At 42.0% G+C, this 21,498-nt stretch overlaps 1 protein-coding gene across 1 annotated transcript in view; it reads left to right on the top strand.

Moving 5' to 3' along the window:
- Positions 1–16,645, top strand: part of LOC120060276 (chloride intracellular channel protein 4) — a 34,990-nt gene extending 18,345 nt beyond the window's left edge. The window contains exons 2-6 of the mRNA XM_039009457.1: positions 9,345–9,454; positions 11,953–12,078; positions 12,233–12,339; positions 13,827–14,008; positions 14,828–16,645. Coding sequence (XP_038865385.1) covers positions 9,345–9,454; positions 11,953–12,078; positions 12,233–12,339; positions 13,827–14,008; positions 14,828–14,992 — 690 coding nt within the window. The 3' untranslated portion in view covers positions 14,993–16,645. The remainder of the gene's footprint in view (positions 1–9,344; positions 9,455–11,952; positions 12,079–12,232; positions 12,340–13,826; positions 14,009–14,827) is intronic.
- The last annotated feature ends 4,853 nt before the right edge of the window (positions 16,646–21,498 follow it).

The raw sequence follows: 21,498 nt of genomic DNA, 5'->3' as shown, positions 1-21,498 counted from the left end.
AGGGCATAGGCCCACCCACTTGGTAGCCAGACCCAGCCAATAAGAATCTGTTTTTACCCACTAAAGTGCCCCCCCCCCTTCCAGACGATTCCACATGTGAAGAAGCCAGACGTGGAGGTCCTGGGATGGTGTGGTTACACATGGTCTGCGGTAATGAGGCCGTTTGGACATACGGCCAAATTCTCTAAAACTATGGTACAATTCTCTGGCAACAGCTCTGGAGGACATTCCTGCAGTCAGCATGCCAATTCCACGCTCCCTAAACTTGAGACCTATGGCATTGTGCTGTGTGACAAAACTGCACATTTTAGAGTGGCCTTTTATTGTCCCCAGCAATGTTCCCTCAAATTGTTTTCGGCACTGAGCAAACTTGAACATTGTGAAAATTCTGTGCAACTTCCAGTGCGTTTACTGTGAACACTTGAGGCTGTACCTGCTTTAAGTTAGTTTTAACAGTGGCCAAGTGGGTGTGGCTATTTGGTCATAATGTAGGCCTACCAGAGTGGCCTACCATCAAAAACTATGGAGAAAATGTATCCCATAACATTTTAACATGGCAATAGCGGTTCTGTCATTCAGCCTACAGTAGCAACCAATGTGGGATGTTCAATGTAGGCCTACATAAAAAAAACGTTTGAAAAAAACATTCTTGGCTTGACATTAACCTGTTTATCCACTTGTCCTTCAGACATATTTAGCTATTTAGCTTATTAAAGCCTGTCTAAAAATACAACACTGCCCCTTCAAGACAAAAAAAAGCTCTTTACTTGACTCGCTTTTCAAAGATGTCTATAAATGTACACGTTTTGTGCTCTTGTAGGAAGAAATCACTCCCCTATTGCTGACTACAAATGATCTATAACTGGTCTAATAGCGCACAAACTAGCAAAATATGAACAAAATGTGCACACGTGTCTACATGCAGCTCTCGCTTTGATCTCAAAACAAGCGCATCTACTCACGACTACAGCTGTAAATACAGTCCAGTTGTAACGTCTTTCGTCGGTCGAAGGAGAGGAGGACCAAAGCGCAGCATGGTGCGTATCCATAATTTATTAGAATACTTCTCAATATGAACAAAAACAATAAACAGACGAAAAACCAACGAAGCTACAGTCCCGAACTAGTGAACACAAAAAAACCAGGAACACACGAACAGGAACAATCACCCACAAACCAACAGTGAAAACAGGCTACCTTAATATGGTTCCCAATCAGAGACAACGTAAAACACCTGCCTCTGATTGAGAACCATATCAGGCCAATAAGACAAACCTAAACAAAGAAACACATAACATAGACTACACCCACCCAGCTCACGTCCTGACCAACTTAACAAAGACTAAACAAAGGAAATAAGGTCAGGAACGTGACACCAGTTCAATGTAAATGGCACATATCCATATATGGCAAAGGTCTATTTGCATATAGACTTACTGCAGCTCTGATTGGTTATGCTGCACTGGTCTGTGTACAGTACGGGCTACGTCGTATTCAATAGAATCCTACTCTGATGCGTTCTGCCTACAACATCATCTCTTGCATAGTTTGTTTTGTTTCGGTATGTTGCATTGAAAGTGGCTAATATTGCGTTGATTCGATCACAATTGCCACAGTAAAGGGAAACATTAATAGTGTTAACTAACAGGGAAAACTCAAGAAAGTTGAGTGAAGTTCGATCTCATGCTTCTCTCAGTCTTGGGCTACTGTGCGCCTGCACACGCAAGCAGCTTAGAGGGAACATAAGCCCCCAGCACAAGGTGCACCTGTGTAATGATCATGCTGTTTAATCAGCTTCTTGATATGCATCACCTGTCAGGTGGATGGATTAACTTGGCAAAGGAGAAATGCTCACTAACAGGAATGCAACCAAATTTGTCCACCAGATTTGAGAGAAATAAGCTTTTTGTGCAAATAGAAAATTCCTGGCACGTTTTATTTCAGCTCATGAAACATGGGACCAACACTTTACATGTTGCGTTTATATTTTTGTTCGATATAGTTGTGACCTACTGTACTATCAGTCTTGACATGGCTCAAGATGGTCTTTACACCAGTAGCTCTACCATCAGACCGTGTCAGGGGGGAAGTGATATCATAATCTATGACCTCTCCACTGGTGACATGGCAGTATGTGTGTCTCCTGTAGACGGGGGAGGAAGGGGGGGACTGACTGAGGTCTCATTGTGCGCCGGTGGGCGTCCCTGGAAATTCTGTGATTTCGGCATGAGTCATCCTCTCCAACGGACAGACAGCTATGTGTGTGTGTGACGTGACCGTTTGTGTGCGTGTGTGTGCATACACGTGTCGATCCGTGTCTCTTTGTTGATTCAGGTTCTCTCGTTACTTTGATACCAAAAGCCTAACGTTCATTGGTAATTGTCAGCTGTTGTAGCACGTGTTGCTTGCTGTAAGTGAAATGGGCCTATTCAAAGCAAAAGAACATTGGGACAATGTGAAATCTCCGAGGAGTTTATGTGGAATATGATGCAATCATTAGCAACTCCTGACTAATTTTAACATGAAAAGTAAGAAGATAAATGGATAGTGCTAGGCTATTTCGTGTAGTGAATGATACTTGTTCAGTAATATTTCTAAGTAAGTACTGTGGGATTGAAATGTTCTTACCACATATAACATGTGAAATTACGATTACTGCTGAATCCCAGGTTCTGGTTTGTTTTCTGGAAACTGTGATCTCATGACCATATTAGGTGCTGGCCCAAAATAATTTCTTCCCTCACTTCAAATTTTATTGGTCTGTTTTTTATCCATTGACACCCACAGAACTGTCCACAAACAAAAGAGCTCTGTGCCTTTCCTCCATATTCCTGCTTGTTATTCCCCACAAGGACCTCTGTATTCACACTGGGGAATGTAACGGTTCTGAGACACTGCTCAGAGCAATGGATACTTGAGAGAGAACAGTGTTAAGATGGCCTGTTCCACCACTCAGAGAGACAGAACTAAGCCATGATTCATTGACAATTAAGGGCTTCAGACACGGGTTACAGTGACACTGAACTGTCTCATTACGCACACCTGATTCCAATTCCCCTGATTAGTAATTGTATACATGTGCCCTCTTTTCACAATTGTCTTGTCGGTTATTGTTCCCAAGTTTGTTGGTCTTGTCAGTACCTGTGCTGAGTGTATTGTGTACTCGGTATTGTTGTGCACTTGTTATTATGGGTCCCTTGTATTTATTCAAGTTTTAACCTCGCTCTTTTTTTGGGGTTACAGCCCTGTGTTTTTGTGTACGTGTTTGTTTTGGGCTTCGTCCCTGTGCCTTTCATGGCATGTTGTATTTTTGGGTCGAGTATTAAAATCCCCTCTTATGTATTCCTGCGCGTGTCTCCAATCATTTATACAACGTGACATTTAATATGACATTTAGCCTATTTGAAATTGTGACCTTCTTACATTCACCTTCATGTTTATTCAAATACTTTTCATTCAAATCATATGGTTTGGTTTCAATACTTTAAAACCAAATGGTAGGTCCAGGTAGTCACAAAAATAGATGGATGTTGGTTAAATTGTGATTTTAATGATTGGTGCGAATTTGGAGCGGTAGTTTTTTTTCTTCCTGTGAGCGTGGAGCGAGCCGTTGGAAAGGACATGGAGTGACTTCATGAGCTGGATTTCCAACAGCTCAACTCCGCTCACATACTCTGTTCCTATGTCATAAAAACAGTTTGAGTTTGTTAAAGAGGTTGTGGAAGAAGGATGAGAGGAGAGTGCCAAGCAGCATGCTGCTTCTGAAGCTAACAGTGCTGAGAAGGGTGTGGCTTGCGCTCTGCTTTCTTTTCCCCTAGACACTTCTCACCCACTCAATCTAGTCTTTTGTCTCCCTTTCTCCTCCCTTTCTCCTTAACTAGGTTTATGCTAATTCCACCAGTCTATTCTATTCCTGTATTCCCTCCTTCTACACCGTTCTCCCTCTCCTCTCCTCTGTCTCAGAGAAGGTAGGGCTGCAGGGAGTCTCAGTAGGAATAGCAGACTAGGGCTAGGTTCTTTGCCGGAAACACAAGTCAGAGGGCTGTGTCTGCTCTTTGCTGCTGCAGTTCCAGTAGACCGCATCCCTGCCATGTTCTGACACAAAGAGAAAGGGTTTCTCAGCTGCTGCACTGTGGCTGGCCATCTCTGACCACTGGCTCTGCAGCCTGAGGAGAGGAGATGAGCTCATTCCTAAAGCTGCTGCTCACTCCATTCATATACTAAACATGGCTGAAATCCACGGCTGTGTCCAAATACCAATACTTTAGTCCTAAAAAGTAGGCTGTTTTTGAGTATGTGACATTTCGAAAATCAAATATACTTTAAATGCCTGGATGTCATACTCATTTCGGATTTGACGACAGCTGATAATTTGCTGTCAATTAGATATGGTGATGCCCAACTGAAATGAACGAATAGCGGGAACAACGGAATGACGCATTCGCTGCACACTTTTTGTGAATTTCACAACCACAATGCATTGGAAGAGGAGGGGCTGCAAGTTTTGAGTAAATAACTTGGAAGATGGGGAATAGCAAAGCTTCTACGGTGGTGTTCAAATGTAAGTAGTTTTTGTTCTCCTTAAAATTATCACAACTATTTCATCGTACATACATATTTGAAAACAGATCTGCAGCATGCCATGCCTTTAGCTAGTTACATGCTTTAGTAGGTCTAGAAGTTAACTGTTAGAACAGTAACCTTAGCTACAGGGTTACTTGCTGTTGAGCGACAACTTCATATTTAATGTTAGCTAGCTAGCTGCTACTTGTAAATACCACTAGCTATAACGTTAGTAACGTGGTAGCCTACATTTCTACTTTCCACAGCGGTGCTGGTCCCAACAACTCTTCTAGTTCTCCTCACGTTGGTTCATCTGCGTTGAGCTGATTGTGGTGTTCATGCCATGCAATATTAGTTTATACCTGAATGGTTACCGCCTGAATGGGTCTAGTTTCATTGCACACATAACCTGTTATGGTGTAAGTAATGGTAAAATGCACTCGTTACTGTTTCACCTTGGCGCTCCAATTTGATAATGTATGTGGCAGTCTGGCTATCTACAGAAAGTTCACACAACTCTACTTTGCTCATGTTTTGGTTAATGTTGTACTTCATCTTATGTCTCTTCAGGATCTACGTGAAGGAGTGTGAGCTGTCACCTGCATGGGTGAAAAAGAAGTGGGAGAACCTTAAGCAAAAATACACAGTATGTTAGCTTGACATTTATTGCTGTGCTGTATTTGGCTAATAAAGTTTTCTCTGAGAGCACCAGCACTTTCCAATATATTTCCTATGCTTCAACTGCACATTCATGTATATAAGTGTGAAGAGAAACATGTGAGAAAGGTTCACGTATTCCAGAGAAATGTACTGTAATTGGCATAATACCAGGGCTTTACATGTAGTATGTTTTGATGCTGAAAGTGATCATTTTTCAGGAGTTGAAAGCTCCCCCCACTGGAGTCAGCACTGAGGGAGGGGAGGCCACAGCTGCATCCTAGAAGTGGTGATGGATGAGGCGCTGGGGGGCTGCCACTCATCACCCCACCGGTTTGGACATCATCTCATCCTCCCAAGGTGTAGCTGTGGGCTCCTCTCCATCCCAGAAAGGTCCAGATGTGGAGTCTGGAGAAGGAGGTGCCAGGGAGGCACGTCCTATGACTATTTTAGAGGCCATGAAGTAGTTATGTATTTTGTATGTCATTTAATTTAGCTATTCATTTTCTAATGTTTTTGGTGAAGTAATTTTTTCGTGGATTTCAGTTTTTTTCATTGAAATGTGTTTCTTGTTTGTAATAAAATATTTTATTTGATACCAGTACATCCACTGTTGGTGTGTTTTACTTTCAACATTAAAAAATACATTCGTACATCTGAGCTATCTTGTTGCAGGTGCCTGGTAACGATTAGATAACTTGAAAGGAAAAAGAAACTTACACACTGCTCTTGCTAGCATCACTTTTTCTATCGAAGCTTATGCTTCGGCCTCTTGGCCTTCGTCAGAGATTTTTGTTCTATTTTTTTGTTCTAAATAAACCATCTTTGGTATAATAATTGATAATATTTCTATAGCGCTTTTCATCTCCCATTCCTTTTAAGCTTCAGTTGACTCTTCAATTGATACTTGCATAGACCTACGGTACACAAGTTTACCCCAAATACGTTGTTCTAAATGCTAGCTAATGTTAGCCCAAAACAACACTCCGGTGTTAGTGAAAGGCAATGGAGAAAGGTCACTGGGTGGGGCTATAAATGATCCTGTCCGGTTCATATGTGAAGCCATAACAGATGGTGCTTTCAAGACAACTGGGGAAAAAAACTTCCTCTGACTTCTCTGAGCTGAAGATCACTGATGTCGCGATTTTTCACAGTCTGAGCTCGTTGTTTTAGAGTTCCCAGTTGTCTTGAATGCACCAAAAGTATCTGTTTCGCCTGTGGCATACTTTTTACCAAACAGTACGTGATAAATAGTACACAGTATGCACTTTAAGTAAGTAGTAACCAAGACAGATTTCAGACACGGCCCATGTCCTTTATGTTTACGTACCATTGTATTCTGAAAGATGCCATTCACCTGGTTATCTCTGTGCAATGATAAGCAGTTATTTATTATGAGTCTGGCCTCCATCGTCATGGGAATAGTCACCATGTTTTGCTGTCATTCCTACCCCTGACACATAGTAACCAACAAGAATACAATCTCTGGATAAAAGCAGAAAATAACACATTGTTGTCTCTATAGTCCCACAAGTATCAGCTACTGGTCTCTTGTTAGATAACAATTGCCTGAGGTTCCAAACAGAGCAATACGATTTGATGGCAAGCCTTTCATACACAGGAATCGAATCATAAGGAGGGGACACTGAACAAAGGCTGTGATCTAATCCAACCTTTTGATTTATTGAATTGAGCTCTAACAACAGAGCAGCAACTCCAGCCTGTAGGACAGCCAGCAGGCAGATCAAACAGAGAGAACACACTGGGCCTCCACACCACAGAGAGACAAACAGACTGTCTGTACACACCAGCAGAGTGCTGTTAGCCGGACACACTGCCAGGAACATTCTGGAAACAAAGTTCCCTATTCATTCACAAGATCACTTCAGGCCGTACCTCTTTTGAAAAAAGTTTTGGATAGGTATTATTTATCGGATTTCTAGTGGTAGAGGGGGACGTTAGCTCCATGGGAATAAAAAATAAAGTTTTATAAATGTGTCATGAAGCCCAGCCCTATCTTGGCACAGCTCCGCCAGTCCATTACTCAAAAGGCTGTGGTATGCCATTTTAATTAGTGTATTTGACATTGGAATGGGCCTGAATCTCAGAGAGGAATTTTCCCTTCCTCAAGATGCCCTCTGCACTGGCCAGAGGTAGAGACATGGAATGAGAAAGTGAAAGAGATGGACAGGAGGCTAGGTAGAAGGGAGGGTAGGCTACAAAGTGACTGACAAGGAGAGACAAATTGATGAGCATGCCACCTTTCAGTGAGCCAAGACTTGCTAAAGTAATAGACAGTGAGAAAAGATACATTCCTTTTCTTAATGCTCCTATTACCTTCAGTCCCTGTCCTTCTGAATGAATGAATACTGGGCATTCTTCAGAATTAACTGGCACTGAGAAGAATGGCATTCTTCTATGTGCTCACCGTCTATGGAACACTCCATAACCAGTTCTGTAAACGTGGAATGGGGGAAGATGTTGACAGTGTGAAAGGGGCTGAGACCATGCTTGAGTTGATCCTCTTAAAAGAGGAAGAGGCATATAATGAACTGGAACATTGGGGCCAATGTCAGATCATTTTTATTTATTTTATTGAACCTTTATTTAACTAGGCAAGTCAGTTAAGAACACATTCTTATTTACAATGACGGCCTAGAGAAGACATTGTAGTGACAGTCAAATTATTTGTGTTTTGTAGTTTGGGTGTCAATCTCAACGGCGATTGGCTCCTCCAGCTATAGTATGTTTGTTTACACAAGCAAGATCTTTACTCATGAATATTTCATTTCACTTTCCTATTTAGTAATTACTACACACATGTAACATATTAATGTTACATGAGAGGAGGATAGTTGCATCAAAAACTCCCTCTCTTCGATCTACCGTTTTTTCCTTACTCCCACAACTATTTCTGCACACACAACCTAAGCTGGAAACTGGGATTTGCTTGTGCTCTAGAGCATCATTGATATAGACCAGCTTGAGGTGGATGAGCGGGAGTGAGAGAGGGAGAGTGTGCTTGCGGTGGTAGTTGGAGAGATCTCTGGTGTGTTTATAGGACAGTGTGTCTGCCAGCGGAGTGTTTAGAATATCTCTCTCACTGCCTCGTTTTTACTGCTGGGTCTGGAGGCCTGTGTACACTATCATAATGCACAGTAGTAGTTTGTCATGAAAGGGAGGTGAAGGTGGCAGATCTATTTTGGGTAAGGAAAATCCCCAACGTGAAAGTGGGCCTGTACTAGTGGGTAGTTGCTTGTTTTTCCCCACGTTCAGAGATTGTCTGAGAACAGTTGCCTAGTTTGTCCATGTCTCTTGTTTGGATGGCATGTAGTCGATTGTTCATTTTATAAATTACATTTTATTTAACCTTTATTTTCACAGGGACTCATGCTGAGACCAATTGTCTCACAGAATAGCCCTGTATACACGATTCAATACACATCAAATACATCAACATGCATGTGTTACAAATCAAAATACCTTCAGTGATGTTGTCATGGTGATGGTTGAGCACAGTGATTAGACACTGGCAGACATACTGTATCATCCCCCCTCCCACTCAAATACATCAGACTCTCTCTTTAGGTCTAAAGAAACAAGAAGCTGTCCAGCTCCCTCTCAGGGTCCCTCTCAGTCACTTCAGGGGTTTGTGTTCCACTTGGCTGCCTGGTAGTGTGGATGAATGGAGGCGGCTGTGGAAGTGTGCTAAAGGATTTGAGACAGAGGTTAGCCTGCTCTCTGGGACTCAGGGAGCTAGTCTTTAATCTGTGTGAAAGAATAATTGTCTGCTCAAAATAGGTCAGTGCAGTAAAACACCGCTGGTCATTGGAGATTGTAGAACAGAGGTCTGATAATATCAGTGTTCCAAGACTTTTATCCATTTTAAGGCTCAACCTTAACTTGATTGCGATCAGTTTACAAGAGCCATTTAAATCTTGTTGGATGTTGGATGTTGGATTCCCTGCCTCTTATCCTTCCAGCCATGGTGCATTTTCTTTGTGGTTGTGTGAAAGGCTTCTTTAAGGTGAAAACAATGCCATGTGAATGATGCTGATGTAGTCTTACCTAATCTAACCTTCTTCTCCTCTCTCTCTCTCGCCCTCTCTTTCCCTCTCTCTCAGGCGGGAAGTGATGGCGAGAGCATTGGGAACTGCCCGTTCTCCCAGAGACTCTTCATGATCCTGTGGCTGAAGGGAGTGGTCTTCAACGTCACCACAGTGGACCTGAAGAGGTGAGGGAGACACCAGACCACCACGTCACATTAGCTAGCTCACTCTTCCACCAGACATCACACTAGTTCGCTTGCTCACTCCTCCAACACACGCCACACTATCTAGCTAGCTCAGTCCCCCAGAAGGGATTAGCCTGCTACTCCTCAGCTCTCAACTAGCTCCTGGAAAGCCAGGGGAATATTCTCTCTCTGCTCTCCTCTTTCATTGGCTCTCAGAGCTTTTCTGGGCTCTCCACTAAGACCGTAGCAGCCTAGCAGAACACTTTGATCCAGCCACACCTCAAACAGCCACACCGCCCTAATTGCTTATTTGGTTTTCTCATGACCTTTCCAAACCCGAGAAATCTGGAAAATAAACAAGCTGCGTTTTGGAGGGGCTAATTGAGGTTGTGCTCACTTCCTCCCTAGATGTTATTTTTCTTACTCTAAAACAGGATCTAAAAGGATCATCTTCCCCTCCCAAAGTAATTTGAACACTATTTATCCTCGGCTGGAACTACAGAAAACTTTCTTCCTCATGTTCACTGTAATGCTGCCTGGCAGCTCCTTACCCAGCCATTATGTCCCTCTATGAGTCAACCTGATTATTTTTCCTCTTCCCAGGCCAAGGCTGCTGGCATATGTGTGATTATTTTCAGATATGGTCAAATGAACTCTTAATTTCCATGGGCCTTTCATCATTGCTGTTTGACTCAGACAGTCCAGTATACAGCAGGCTCTCTGATGAAGTGGTTTAGAGGGGAAAGCTCATCCACGTAGATGCTTTTCTATCGCTTTGCATCTCTTCTCCTGAGAGAGCTCAGAAACACTGCTACCTCTGCCAGGGTCGGTCCTGAGGGTAATCTAGACAAGACAAGACTGAGTAGTACCAAGAGCAACCTTCTTTTTTACCTCTGAAGGCACCGGAATGTTGTCTGTGAATGTTGGCTGTGAATGTTGTCTGTGGGTGTCTGTGAATGTTGTCTGTGGGTGTCTGAGAATGTTGTCGTTCGGTGTCTGTGAATGTTGTCTGTGGGTGTCTGTGAATGTATTTGTGCATGTACGTCTATGTCTGTGGTGTGTAATGGGAAACAAGCTTCTGGAGGTCTTGTAAAAGGCAGTGGAGGATGTCCGCCCACTTAACAGTGTTTGTTTCCCCCTCTGTCAAACATGTCTTTGTTCAGCTGTTCAGACCAGGACTGATAAAGGCTTCACTTTTTCTCCAGTCAACAGAAAGGCAAAGTATTGCAAAAGAGTTTGTCTTATTTTATCCCTTTTTATTGCTATATGGAACTCAAAAACATTATATTTTATTTACTACCATTCCACATTGATGTGATTGTGAGTAGCCCACTTAGTAAGGAAAGATGTAGAATTACGATTTCTAATCTTAAATTTTGCAACCTTGGTATGGAAAACTATTTTTGGCCCAATTCAATGACTAACATGTCTATGATTAAATCGTTTTTATTTATCTTCTTGAGAGAACACTTTTACCTCCTCCCACTTAATGTTGCCATGGGGCAAGTGTGCTTCATGTGCTCATTCCAAAGTGTTGAGGTCACTTCCTGTTTTGGTGCCCCTGTGGTCCTATGAGTGTGTTTCACATCTCCCCTTATAGGGACATCTTAACCACTGTACGTACGCACATCACATTGCATTTTGACTTGGCTTGCATGTGAAGCACTCTCTATGGATAGGTCAGTGGTAGGCTGTTCTCTGCATCAAAGTTAATTTGCTCCACATTATTTAGTCAATTAACTCAGTCATGGCAATGCTAATACTTCTACACTGTATGACCTAAAAAGGTTTTTATTTTCCTTTGTAATTTAGTGATTTGGTTTGTGTGGATCATTATGAAACATGACAAAGGGCTTTGTGCTGTTGACAGGTCCTTCGTCACATCCTCATTATGTTGTGTGTGTTCTCATCATATCTCACCTCCCAGACACCTGGAACAAAACACGCCTGCTCTGAGCACTGCGGACAGCGGAATGAACTTGGCATACACACACATGCACAAACACACGTACACAACCCTGTTGAAAATAAATTCCAGCCCAGGGTCTGTGTGTGCGAGGGGAGCGCTAGAGAGGGCTAGAAAAGTCTGGAACAGTTGAGCATGGAACTGGGACAGGGAATTGTGTCCTGTCCGTGGGCCACAGCCACCTCCACTGACCTGAGAAAGCAATAGAACTGGTTCCTGGGAAGAAACAGAATAACACTAATGATTGTTGATGATTGTCAAAGACTAGACCGAGACTAGATGGATTATAAGGATATAAAGTGATAGGTTAGTGAGTAATCAGTGACGTCTCAGTTGTATAGTAGTAGTATAAAACTTTATCCCCAGGGGGAACTTGGTTTTGCAGCAAAGTCATCCATACAAACAAGATAGACATTTCAACAACATTAAGGGCTTTACACAGTATACAGTATGCATTGCATTTGGCTGATATGGGTATTTACCAGTGTGTTGTGACATGCCCACTAAATCCCCTGTCTTCTCCTCTTCCCAGGAAGCCTGCAGACCTCCAGAACCTGGCCCCAGGCACACACCCTCCCTTCATCACCTTCAACGGGGAGGTCAAGACAGACGTCAACAAGATAGAGGAGTTCTTGGAGGATGTCCTCAGCCCACCCAAGTGAGTCATCTCGTCTGGGTGGTAACAGCTCGTCACGCCTACTAGGCACATCACACTGCCTTCAAGTGTAGATACCTAGGTTACAGTATACACTCTGCTTGTTTGAGATCTAACCAGGTGTGTCATCTGTTTGTGTGTGTGTGTGTGTGTGTAGGTTCACCAAGCTTAGTGCCAGACACCCTGAGTCCAACACAGCTGGGATGGACATCTTTGCCAAGTTCTCAGCCTTCATCAAAAACTCAAAACCCAATGCCAACGAAGGTGAGCTTCCACTCCCTATAACATAATTAACAAGCACACACATAAACCTATGTGCTTCAACAGTTCTGTGGTTGCTAGGTGACAGCAGCAGCCTGAGGTCATTGGTGGCTGGGTGACAGCGCGGGGGGGGGGGGGGGGCGGGCTGCCATGTCAACATAGAGCTTTTGTTCTCCGTGGTGGCCCCTCTCTGTCCCCAGTACCATTCCTGCCACTTTCCCCCTGTACCCCATGTCACCTGGCTGGGCTCTCTAAAGAAACAACCAAAAGCCTGGTAAAAACAACAGAGCGAGATGGTCTGGAAATGAGCTCACAGCAACTCTCTTGTCTCCCCTGGCTTTTGTTTAACAGGCATGCCACAGCTATAAATATATTGCCAACAGACATGTTTTGTACAAGACAACAGATGAAAGTATACTGTAGCTTTGCCTCAGTCATATTGGCTATTGTTTCTCTGTCTGTATGCCATGTTAATCTGGGGTAAGCTGTTTATGACACAGTATCAGTTCATGTCCTCTGGTATCTTGGATGGTATGGTTTCTTTCTATTCTCCACCCTGTGGAAATATTGACCTGTCGTGATGGTTGGCTTTGAATATCTTCTGGGCTATGTCAACAGTACTTTATTGCTGAAAGTCATATCTGAATGATAAGCATGCCCTATTTATAGGACAGTCACACTGTAAAATGTAAAACACAATATGCCCAGTCACACACTCTCCAACTGGCTTGAATACATAACATTCCAATAAGTCGAATTTGCTCAGTGAACCACAATTAGTCCAACCCCTGCTATCTATTTTAGTTGTATGAACTACTCCTTATTTGGGCTCTCAAGATAATGTCAAAAACTGGGATCAAGGAATGTACTCTCTCAAAGTACTTCAGCAAGGCAGCTTAAGTTCTGCCATCTTGCTATAAAATGCTGCCCTCGCGTGGCAGACTACAGAACTGCTGTGTGTGTCCTGTAGTGTCGGTTTGAAAAGTGGTCTAGAATACTCAACACAATGCAGGCAGGCTGGTTTGTGAATGCTATATGCAGTTGACAGTTGTTGTGCTAGTGTTCTGGAAATTACCACCAGGGACACCTGAAGTCAATCTTAAATGAATCATTCTTTAGTATCAGCAAGCTGGAGAGGTTCCAACAAACTTAATGCACCAAGTAGTACACGTCTGTCAGCAGCTCAGCCGGGGCAGTCCCGATACTTCTCTTATATACTGCTTACACGACAAGTTATATTTGATATAGCTTATTCATTTTTCATCATTAATTCATCATTAACGTTTGGTTCATGCATGTGACCGACCAATACCTCACAAGGCTTCTTCTCTCCAAGCTGAGCCAAACTGGTTATACTGATGGTGAGGATTTCTCCCAGGCACAATCAGTCACTTGCTAGAACCCAGTAAAATTGGTTATTAGAAAAGCACAACAATAAAATGTTCCTTCACATTAGTTAGAGATGATAAATGTTCCTTTTTTTGCTGTAGGTCTGGAGCGTGGGCTGTTGAAGACCCTGCAGAAGCTGGATGAGTACCTGCGCTCCCCACTGCCTGACGAGATCGACCACAACAGCATTGAGGACGTCAAGATCTCCACTCGCAAGTTCCTGGATGGTGACAACATGACACTGGCTGACTGCAACCTCCTTCCCAAGCTGCACATCGTCAAGGTAAGAGCAGAGGCCAATAAACATGACATTATACACTGAGTGTACAGAACATTGTATACTCACTGCTCTTTCCATGAGATAGACTGACCAGGTGAATCCAGGTGAAAGCTATGATCCCTTATTGATGTCACCTGTTAAATCCACTACGTTCAATGTATATTAAGGGGAGGAGACAGGTTCAAGAATAATTTTTAAGCCTTAAGACAATTGAGATGTGGATTGGTGTGTATGTGTGTCATTCAGAGGGTGAATGAGCAAGACAAAAGATTTAAGTGCATTTGAACAGAGTATGATGGTAGGTGCCAGGTGCTCTGGTTTGTGTCAAAAAACTGCAACGCTACATAGTTTCATGTTCAACAGTTTCCTGTGTGTATCAAGAATGGTCCACCAACCAAAGGACATCCAGCTAACTTGACACAACTTTGGAAAGCATTGGAGTCAACATGGGCCAGCATCCCTGTGGAACGCTTTCGATACCTTGTAGAGTCCATGCCCCGACGAATGCCCCGTCCATGCGCAATTCAATATTTTGAAGGTGTTCATAATGTTTGGTATACTCAGTGTACACACACAGTTGAGTTAGCGAAGTCCCTATAGTAACCCCCCAGCTAAGCTACCTGTGCTATTCTTATGATAAAATTGAATGCTTATGTTGGACAAATAGAATACATCTTGACACAGCAAAGCCCAGAGCACTTAGTGATTTATGCATTCTGCTACCCAAATCATTTTGTACCACCCTTGGCCTACAGAGGGACCTCTTCTCTAGAAGTTTATCTAAGAATACATGAATTAATCAATGTCCCCCTCCATCCACAGGTGGTGACCAAGAAGTACAGAGGCTTTGACATCCCCAAGGACATGACAGGTATCTGGCAGTACCTGCAGAACGCCTACACACACGAGGAGTTCACCAACACCTGCCCCAGTGACAAAGAGATCGAGATCGCCTACCAAGACGTGGCCAAGAGGCTGATCAAATAGGCCCCCCCCCCCCTTACCCCCAACACTGGGACTGGTCTGTTCAGACACGAGAAAGAAAACTATGGACTACCTTTCCTTCTCTCCTCATTTATAGCAAACACAATGCATGAGCTCCTTTGTTCTTACTTTTCCCTTTTATTTTTGGAGATATCTTGAGTACATGAAGCAGCTCAGAAAGTTTACTGACGGTCCATTGTTTATAACTTTTTTTGTTTTCTCTTTGATATGATGATTTGAATGGCGATCTCCCAGATCAGACGCAGGCTGGTGTGTATCAGAGCTTATCAGTGTTGGAGGGCAATCTAAACACACTTCTTATGAAGTGGCCTTCCGGGTGACCCTCTGTCTCCTCATGGGAATATGGTCACAACCTGTGTTTTTCTATTTTCCGTTCAGCTGTTCAATATTAATTTGCTTTTTAGGCTTGCTATGAAAGTGAAAATTACAAGGCTGATTTTGTGTTTTGGCTACAGAGTTGATTTATAAAGTGTTGAAAGATTCAGTGTTTTTGGCTCTAGAGGATAAATGAGGACAGGTTTCACTGCATGTAGACAGACGCTAGGCCAAACCACCGAGTTTGACATATTGGTGCGATATGCTTCATTTTACTGTTGCATTGCTTAAGTCAATTGCAATAACTATAATAGAAGTAAGGCTACATGTTTTCCATGCTCTGATACCATTTTCCTCCTTGACCTTATGCTGAGCTCAGTCAGGGCTTTCCACGATGTACCTGTACCAGGTGCTTGAATGAGATGTTTCCAGCTCAGGACAATGGAACCTGAGATTAAAGAAATATGTAGCAATGAAATATTAGATAATATCTAGCAGAAAAAAAAAAACCATTTAGACTTCATCACTGCATTGCCTCACATCACTGCTCCATATAGACACTGACACTCTGGGCAGTGAAGCTCCATTTTACCAGAAATAACATCTGTTTTTTATTTTCTCCTGTAAAGCATGAAGGGAAGTCTTTAGCTTGTGTTGTTCTGGCAGCAGTGGTAGCTTATATTATACTTCAGCCACCAAAAAGGGCACATTAATTCTGGTCTCACTGTGGATTGAATGACTCCAGCTATCTAAACTAGTGAAGTATAAAAACCACACACTTTCTCTTTCTCCCATAGAATACGGAAGAACGGTAATGTGCAGTCAGGCATCAGGAAAGATGACACTAAAGATATTTATGAGAAAATTAATCGGGGAGAGGAGAATGGTAATGTAATGAATATCATGTAGGATTTCATTTTCTCATTATTTCGAATGCTCTCAAAGGTAGTGAATGTATTATTTCGTAGTTCCAAAATGCTTTAGTGTGGATAAAGCAAAAATATATATTGTTTTGTTTTTTATCTCCCCTTGTTTTGCCGCCATCTTTTCAGACATTTGTTGTAATACACATTTCATAAAAGGAATTGTATATATTTGTTTTGATTATTCAGAAAATAGGCATTTTTTACCTGCTTGGGTTTTAATACTAGAAGACATCTCCTCTGGCCTTTTTTGTTTTCTCCTGCACAGAAGGTTTTCAAAAATCACTGCAATGACGACATGTGTATGTCAATGTCAGAAGAAAAGATCCAGGCTATGTCATGGCTTTTTTTTTAACAATATTGACTTTATTGAAATAAACCTCTTATTGGCACTCTGGTTTGTAGCTGTGATTGCTAGGGGCTGTTCCAGAACACAGAATCAATAAGTTCTAAAATCAGTTACCTAGTGGGCCTACAGTCACTGTACATGTCATTATGTTATGGGTGATTGAGGGGAGACAGAGCAGAGGGGAGTATACTCCAAAACAAGATCAATGCATTAGCCAGCTAACTTGCCTTAATATTCTGAAATCACTTTATATTTTTCACAAAGATGGACCATGCCCATTTCAAGGTTAACTGCTTCAACAACCAAAAATACACATCTAAGTTTAGCTTTCTTAATGAGTTAGTGAGGTAACTTTGGTCAACTCTGATCGGGATAACCTGGTCATATGAAAGTGGCTCACCTTTTAGCCAGGTAAGTTTATATGGCAACGAATCCTTCAGAACTAACCTGCTCACAGCTAACTCCACCAGTGGAGTCTGGTGGGAGGAGCTATAGGAGGACAGGGTCATTGGAATGTAATAAATGGAACGGAGTCAAACATGGTTTCCATATGTTTGATACGTTCCATTTATTACTATAAGCCAGCCCTCCTATAGCTCATCCCACCAGCATCCACTGAACTTCACTCACCCTGAATTAAATGACTGAGCCACGATTTGAGGACCAATGAAATCAGATTCCTTCCCTCTTGCAAATATTGCATCATCATCCCTTTCATTTGAGGAAGACTACTGATTAAATATTTTATTAATCAATTGTTTTTGTGTAAAAAAAAGAAATGTTAAAATATGACATTACACATTTAGTAATGACAGAGTGCATTTTAAACTTCACGCACAGTATAAACACTTGTATGATGACATAATCTTTTATGATAAGAGTTGGAGAAGGTGCATTGAGAAGCACACCAAAGTCGGTGTTAAGGATATGTAATAAAAGCCTATTTCAAACTATAGCCTGCTGAATTTGCACGATAACTTTTCTTTCATTTTGATTTCGGCACAAATTTAAATGCGGAATTGACTCGCCCATGGAATAACGTTTCAGCATTGTCTCAATGAAGAGTTTAGCGTTCGACTAGCCATGTGCGACATGCACGCGAAGTTACAAGCCTGCTAGTTATCAGCAGGCTGACGAGCAATCTCCACCGTCGTAGTATAGATGAAGCCTGAGCTGGAATGTGAAGCTAACTGATGCTGGTTAGCTTTAGGAAACCCTGAGTAGATCTAGCTTGCTTCAATGGATACCCCTCAGTTTGTTAATTAACTGACCTCCTCATAATTTTCACTAAAGTGGAATGAATGTCCACCCTCCTTCCAACTGAAGATGCCTTCACATTCAGACTTCAGCTGCATCATCATGTTTTGGACCCTGTCTGCTCCTAATTGGAACTATTTCCGCGTTGCACTGCACAAACAAGTCAATTCTACTGGCAGATAATTCCCAAAGTTGTGCAAGCAGGAAGAGGTGCAGGGGTGTCCTCCAGATCATTAAAGTGTCATGTTTCACTCACAGACATTCTCTTCTGGCTAAATAACATTTTCACACAGTCTCTCTCTTTCCTCATAACTCACACAGAGGAAATCCACCCAGACATAAACAGATGGACTGTGGTGTGTGTGTAACCAAAACAAGGCTGGCTATCATTCAGTCAGACCACACAGTTATTAGGGGTGAGGTGAGTGTGGTGTATTATGGTAATTGTGTAATGAGGGAAAAACCAGGAGGGGTTTTTGTGTGTCTGATATGTTAAGCCTGTGCTGTGTTCCAGGGGAGAGGTTATAAGGACACTCCTGACCTGTAAAACGACTAACCAAACTCTAAAACTGACCTTTACCCTAACCCTAACCGTAACCTAACTTGAACAAATTCTGAAATTAAATATCGCTTTGCAGGTCAGTAGTGTCCATATAGCCTTTTCTGTGTTCCAGTCTCTGCTCTGCTCTGGGCGTGAACAGGAAGGCAGGAGCCAGATCACCAACAGGGGGAGTCACCATAACCATAAGCATTGTGTCAATGTGATGTTATCTCCTAAGAGAGACAATGGCATGTTATGAGTGTATCTCTGGTTACTATATGGTCATAAAATATGTTTTTGAGCAAGTGGTTGGAAGGATTTTTTAACCAATCAATATTAAATGCACTAATTGTTCAGCCAATACCCTTGTTCTTTAGAACTGAATATGTATTTTGTTTATTTGTTGGTGTCTGTGGTCACATAAGAATCCAATAGAGACCATATATTTTGCCATATTTCACAATTCATGTCTGTTATCATAGTGACTGACTGGTATCCTATGGCGTGTTTTCATGGATACCATGGGAAGCCAGGCTTCCCCAAAAAAATGACAAAAAGAAAAACATACAAAATAAATTTTCTTTCGTGTCTCTGTGTTTCATAAATTTCCTTCAATTCGCAAGAGGCTGAATGTATCTCACTGGAGTGATTATCCAAGCGAACGAAACAACGCCCCTCTGTCTCTGTATGTGTAGCCCATCTATGCTGTCTGGTCAAAAATAGTATGACATTGTTGCCCCCAGTAGCATTGAATTCAAGGGAAGTCAGCAAGCATTTGGCCTCCATTGAATTAAAAAAATAATAATAATAGCAAATCAGCTTTGAGCTAAGCTGAGTAAACTCAGCTGTGAATGGTCCTGGGGCACCAAAAAAAAAGTCTCAAGGGATGCCAGTTTGTCAGAAGCTTAATCCAATCACATCACATTAGAAGCCAAAGGTCATTGACAGAAAACTTGAATTGCTGCATCCCGTTGTGTCTTTGTCCTCCGGTGGCTAGCTAGCCAGCTAAAATCATCCCTTTCCTAAATTAGCAGTGGATGGAAATAGGGATTTGGACTTGTGGTTTTACTTAATTCTCCGTACTGACCATTGGTTATAACGGCGATTCTGATCCAACCATACATTCATACATTGTGCCCCTGGCCTGAGAGGATGGAAGTTCAACATGTAGCTAGATATAGTAATGTTAGGCTAATGTTAACTAGCTGGCCTGGCGCATCGTTGCCCATGAAAGGAAGTTAAGCGTTGCCATCAACATTGTGTCAATGTGACTTTCTACCTGCTACACCAGAAACAAACTGAAATCAACTTTTTTCTCATTAATTCCATTCATAAGATAGAATGAACGTGAGCGTCATTCTTTGAACCTCAGAATTGAACCTCGGCGATTCCTGAGCTTGGACGCTGCCATTGGACGTGAGCCAATGCAGGCAGTATAGCAGCTTTCATTGATTTCCAAGGAAGCACCCCCTCAATGGCTGATGGCAATTGAGTGCCACAGTATGAGTCATAATACCCATAAAACCTAGTGGTCAAACAAGGAAATGGTTCCAATCGTTTTTCCACCATACATTTTTCCATAGGGGATTTTAGAACGAGTTCATATAAGGTCTGTGTTTCGTGTAGGCTTACCTTGGCTTGACGTTTTGATAACCAAGGAAACCTCTCTCGGACAAGGTACTGCAACTCTTATCAATATATTTGCCTGTAATTACATACCATAAAGGAAATGCTAATTAGCTGCTAATGTGGCTAACATGCAGAACTACACATCCTGCCACAAGCTTTAACGTCATCACTCAAGGCAGTGTTGCAGGGTGGAAAAAAACTCAAAATTTCTCCATGCAAACTCTCAGCAACAAGTTGCAAGGAACCTAACAAGTAAAGTCAAATAGAATAACTAGTGGATATTATAGCCTTTTTGTAGTTTCTTGTTTAAATAAATTATATTTTGTATTTCTTGTGTATATTGTTGTTTAGCATCTTTCAAATTACCTATCTTAGCATTTTATGACTAGATTTTGTTAAATTACTCTGGCCTTTCTAACCGACTAGCTAACCTTAGGTCTCTCTGTCGATCAGAAGCAAGGATGGTTCTGTGCTATGTACCGGATTGTAACCACTACTCCAATAAGCATATGTGCATTTTATCGTTTTCCGACCTCTGTAAGCGAGAGGCGTGGCTGGAGCCGTGTGATAAGGTTTGCTAGCTGCTAACAAGCTATTTTTGTTAGGTCAAAAATCTGTGGTTAGCTAGGTGCTTATGAACAGATGCTAAATAACCCCTGACTATAGTTACATGTACAACGCATATTCCTTACAAGTAAAAAGAAAACCAGCATAATGACTGTTGTGACCTCTTTAGTGAGCTAGCCAGCTAGTTAAAGTTAGCTCATAGTTTGTATAGTCATACTTTTTCACATGGTGACATGCTAGCTAGAGTTAGCCCAACAGAGAAGGGATATTTAGCTAGCTAGTTAACATTAACTCACTGTTGGTGTAGTCAGACTTGCTAGCTAACGTTAGGCCGGCACTATGGCAAGGATAGTTGGTTAGCGCGCATGACACCACTTAGAAAAGTCTGACTACACAAACGGTGAGCTAATGTTGACCAAATATCGCCTGGTGGGTTAGCTAGTTAGGTACCTTGGTTGGCTAGTTATCTACATTAGCTTAAGTTAGCTGGCAAGTTAGCTCATAAAGGACTTGTAGGCTCAATGTTTTCCTCATACAAAACACAAACGATTTTGTTCATCTGTCCATCTGTTGTACATGTCTAATCAAATGACCTGTGAAGCCAGTTAGACATGTGTTATGATAATTTTGTTATCAATGTTCATAAACTTCAATTACTTCAATTAATCTACTCAGTCTGCAACCCAGAGTTTGTAAAATTCTGGTTGAATGATACAGACAAGAGTCCCAGCTTACAATAGTCAACATGTTTATTCACGGGAACGTTCTAACATCAAAAATGCAAACCCAGTCTTTATAACACACACAAACAAGTTCAAATCTTAAGCTACGCCTTGCTTAGACAGTCTGTGTTTTTCCACTACACAGATACATTGTTTAATCTGCAACATGTTTCATAATTTTCTGC

The sequence above is a fragment of the Salvelinus namaycush genome, chromosome 15 (genome assembly GCF_016432855.1).
Source record: "Salvelinus namaycush isolate Seneca chromosome 15, SaNama_1.0, whole genome shotgun sequence".
NCBI classification, from domain to species: domain Eukaryota; kingdom Metazoa; phylum Chordata; class Actinopteri; order Salmoniformes; family Salmonidae; genus Salvelinus; species Salvelinus namaycush.
This window is presented reverse-complemented; position numbering and strand designations above follow the sequence as displayed.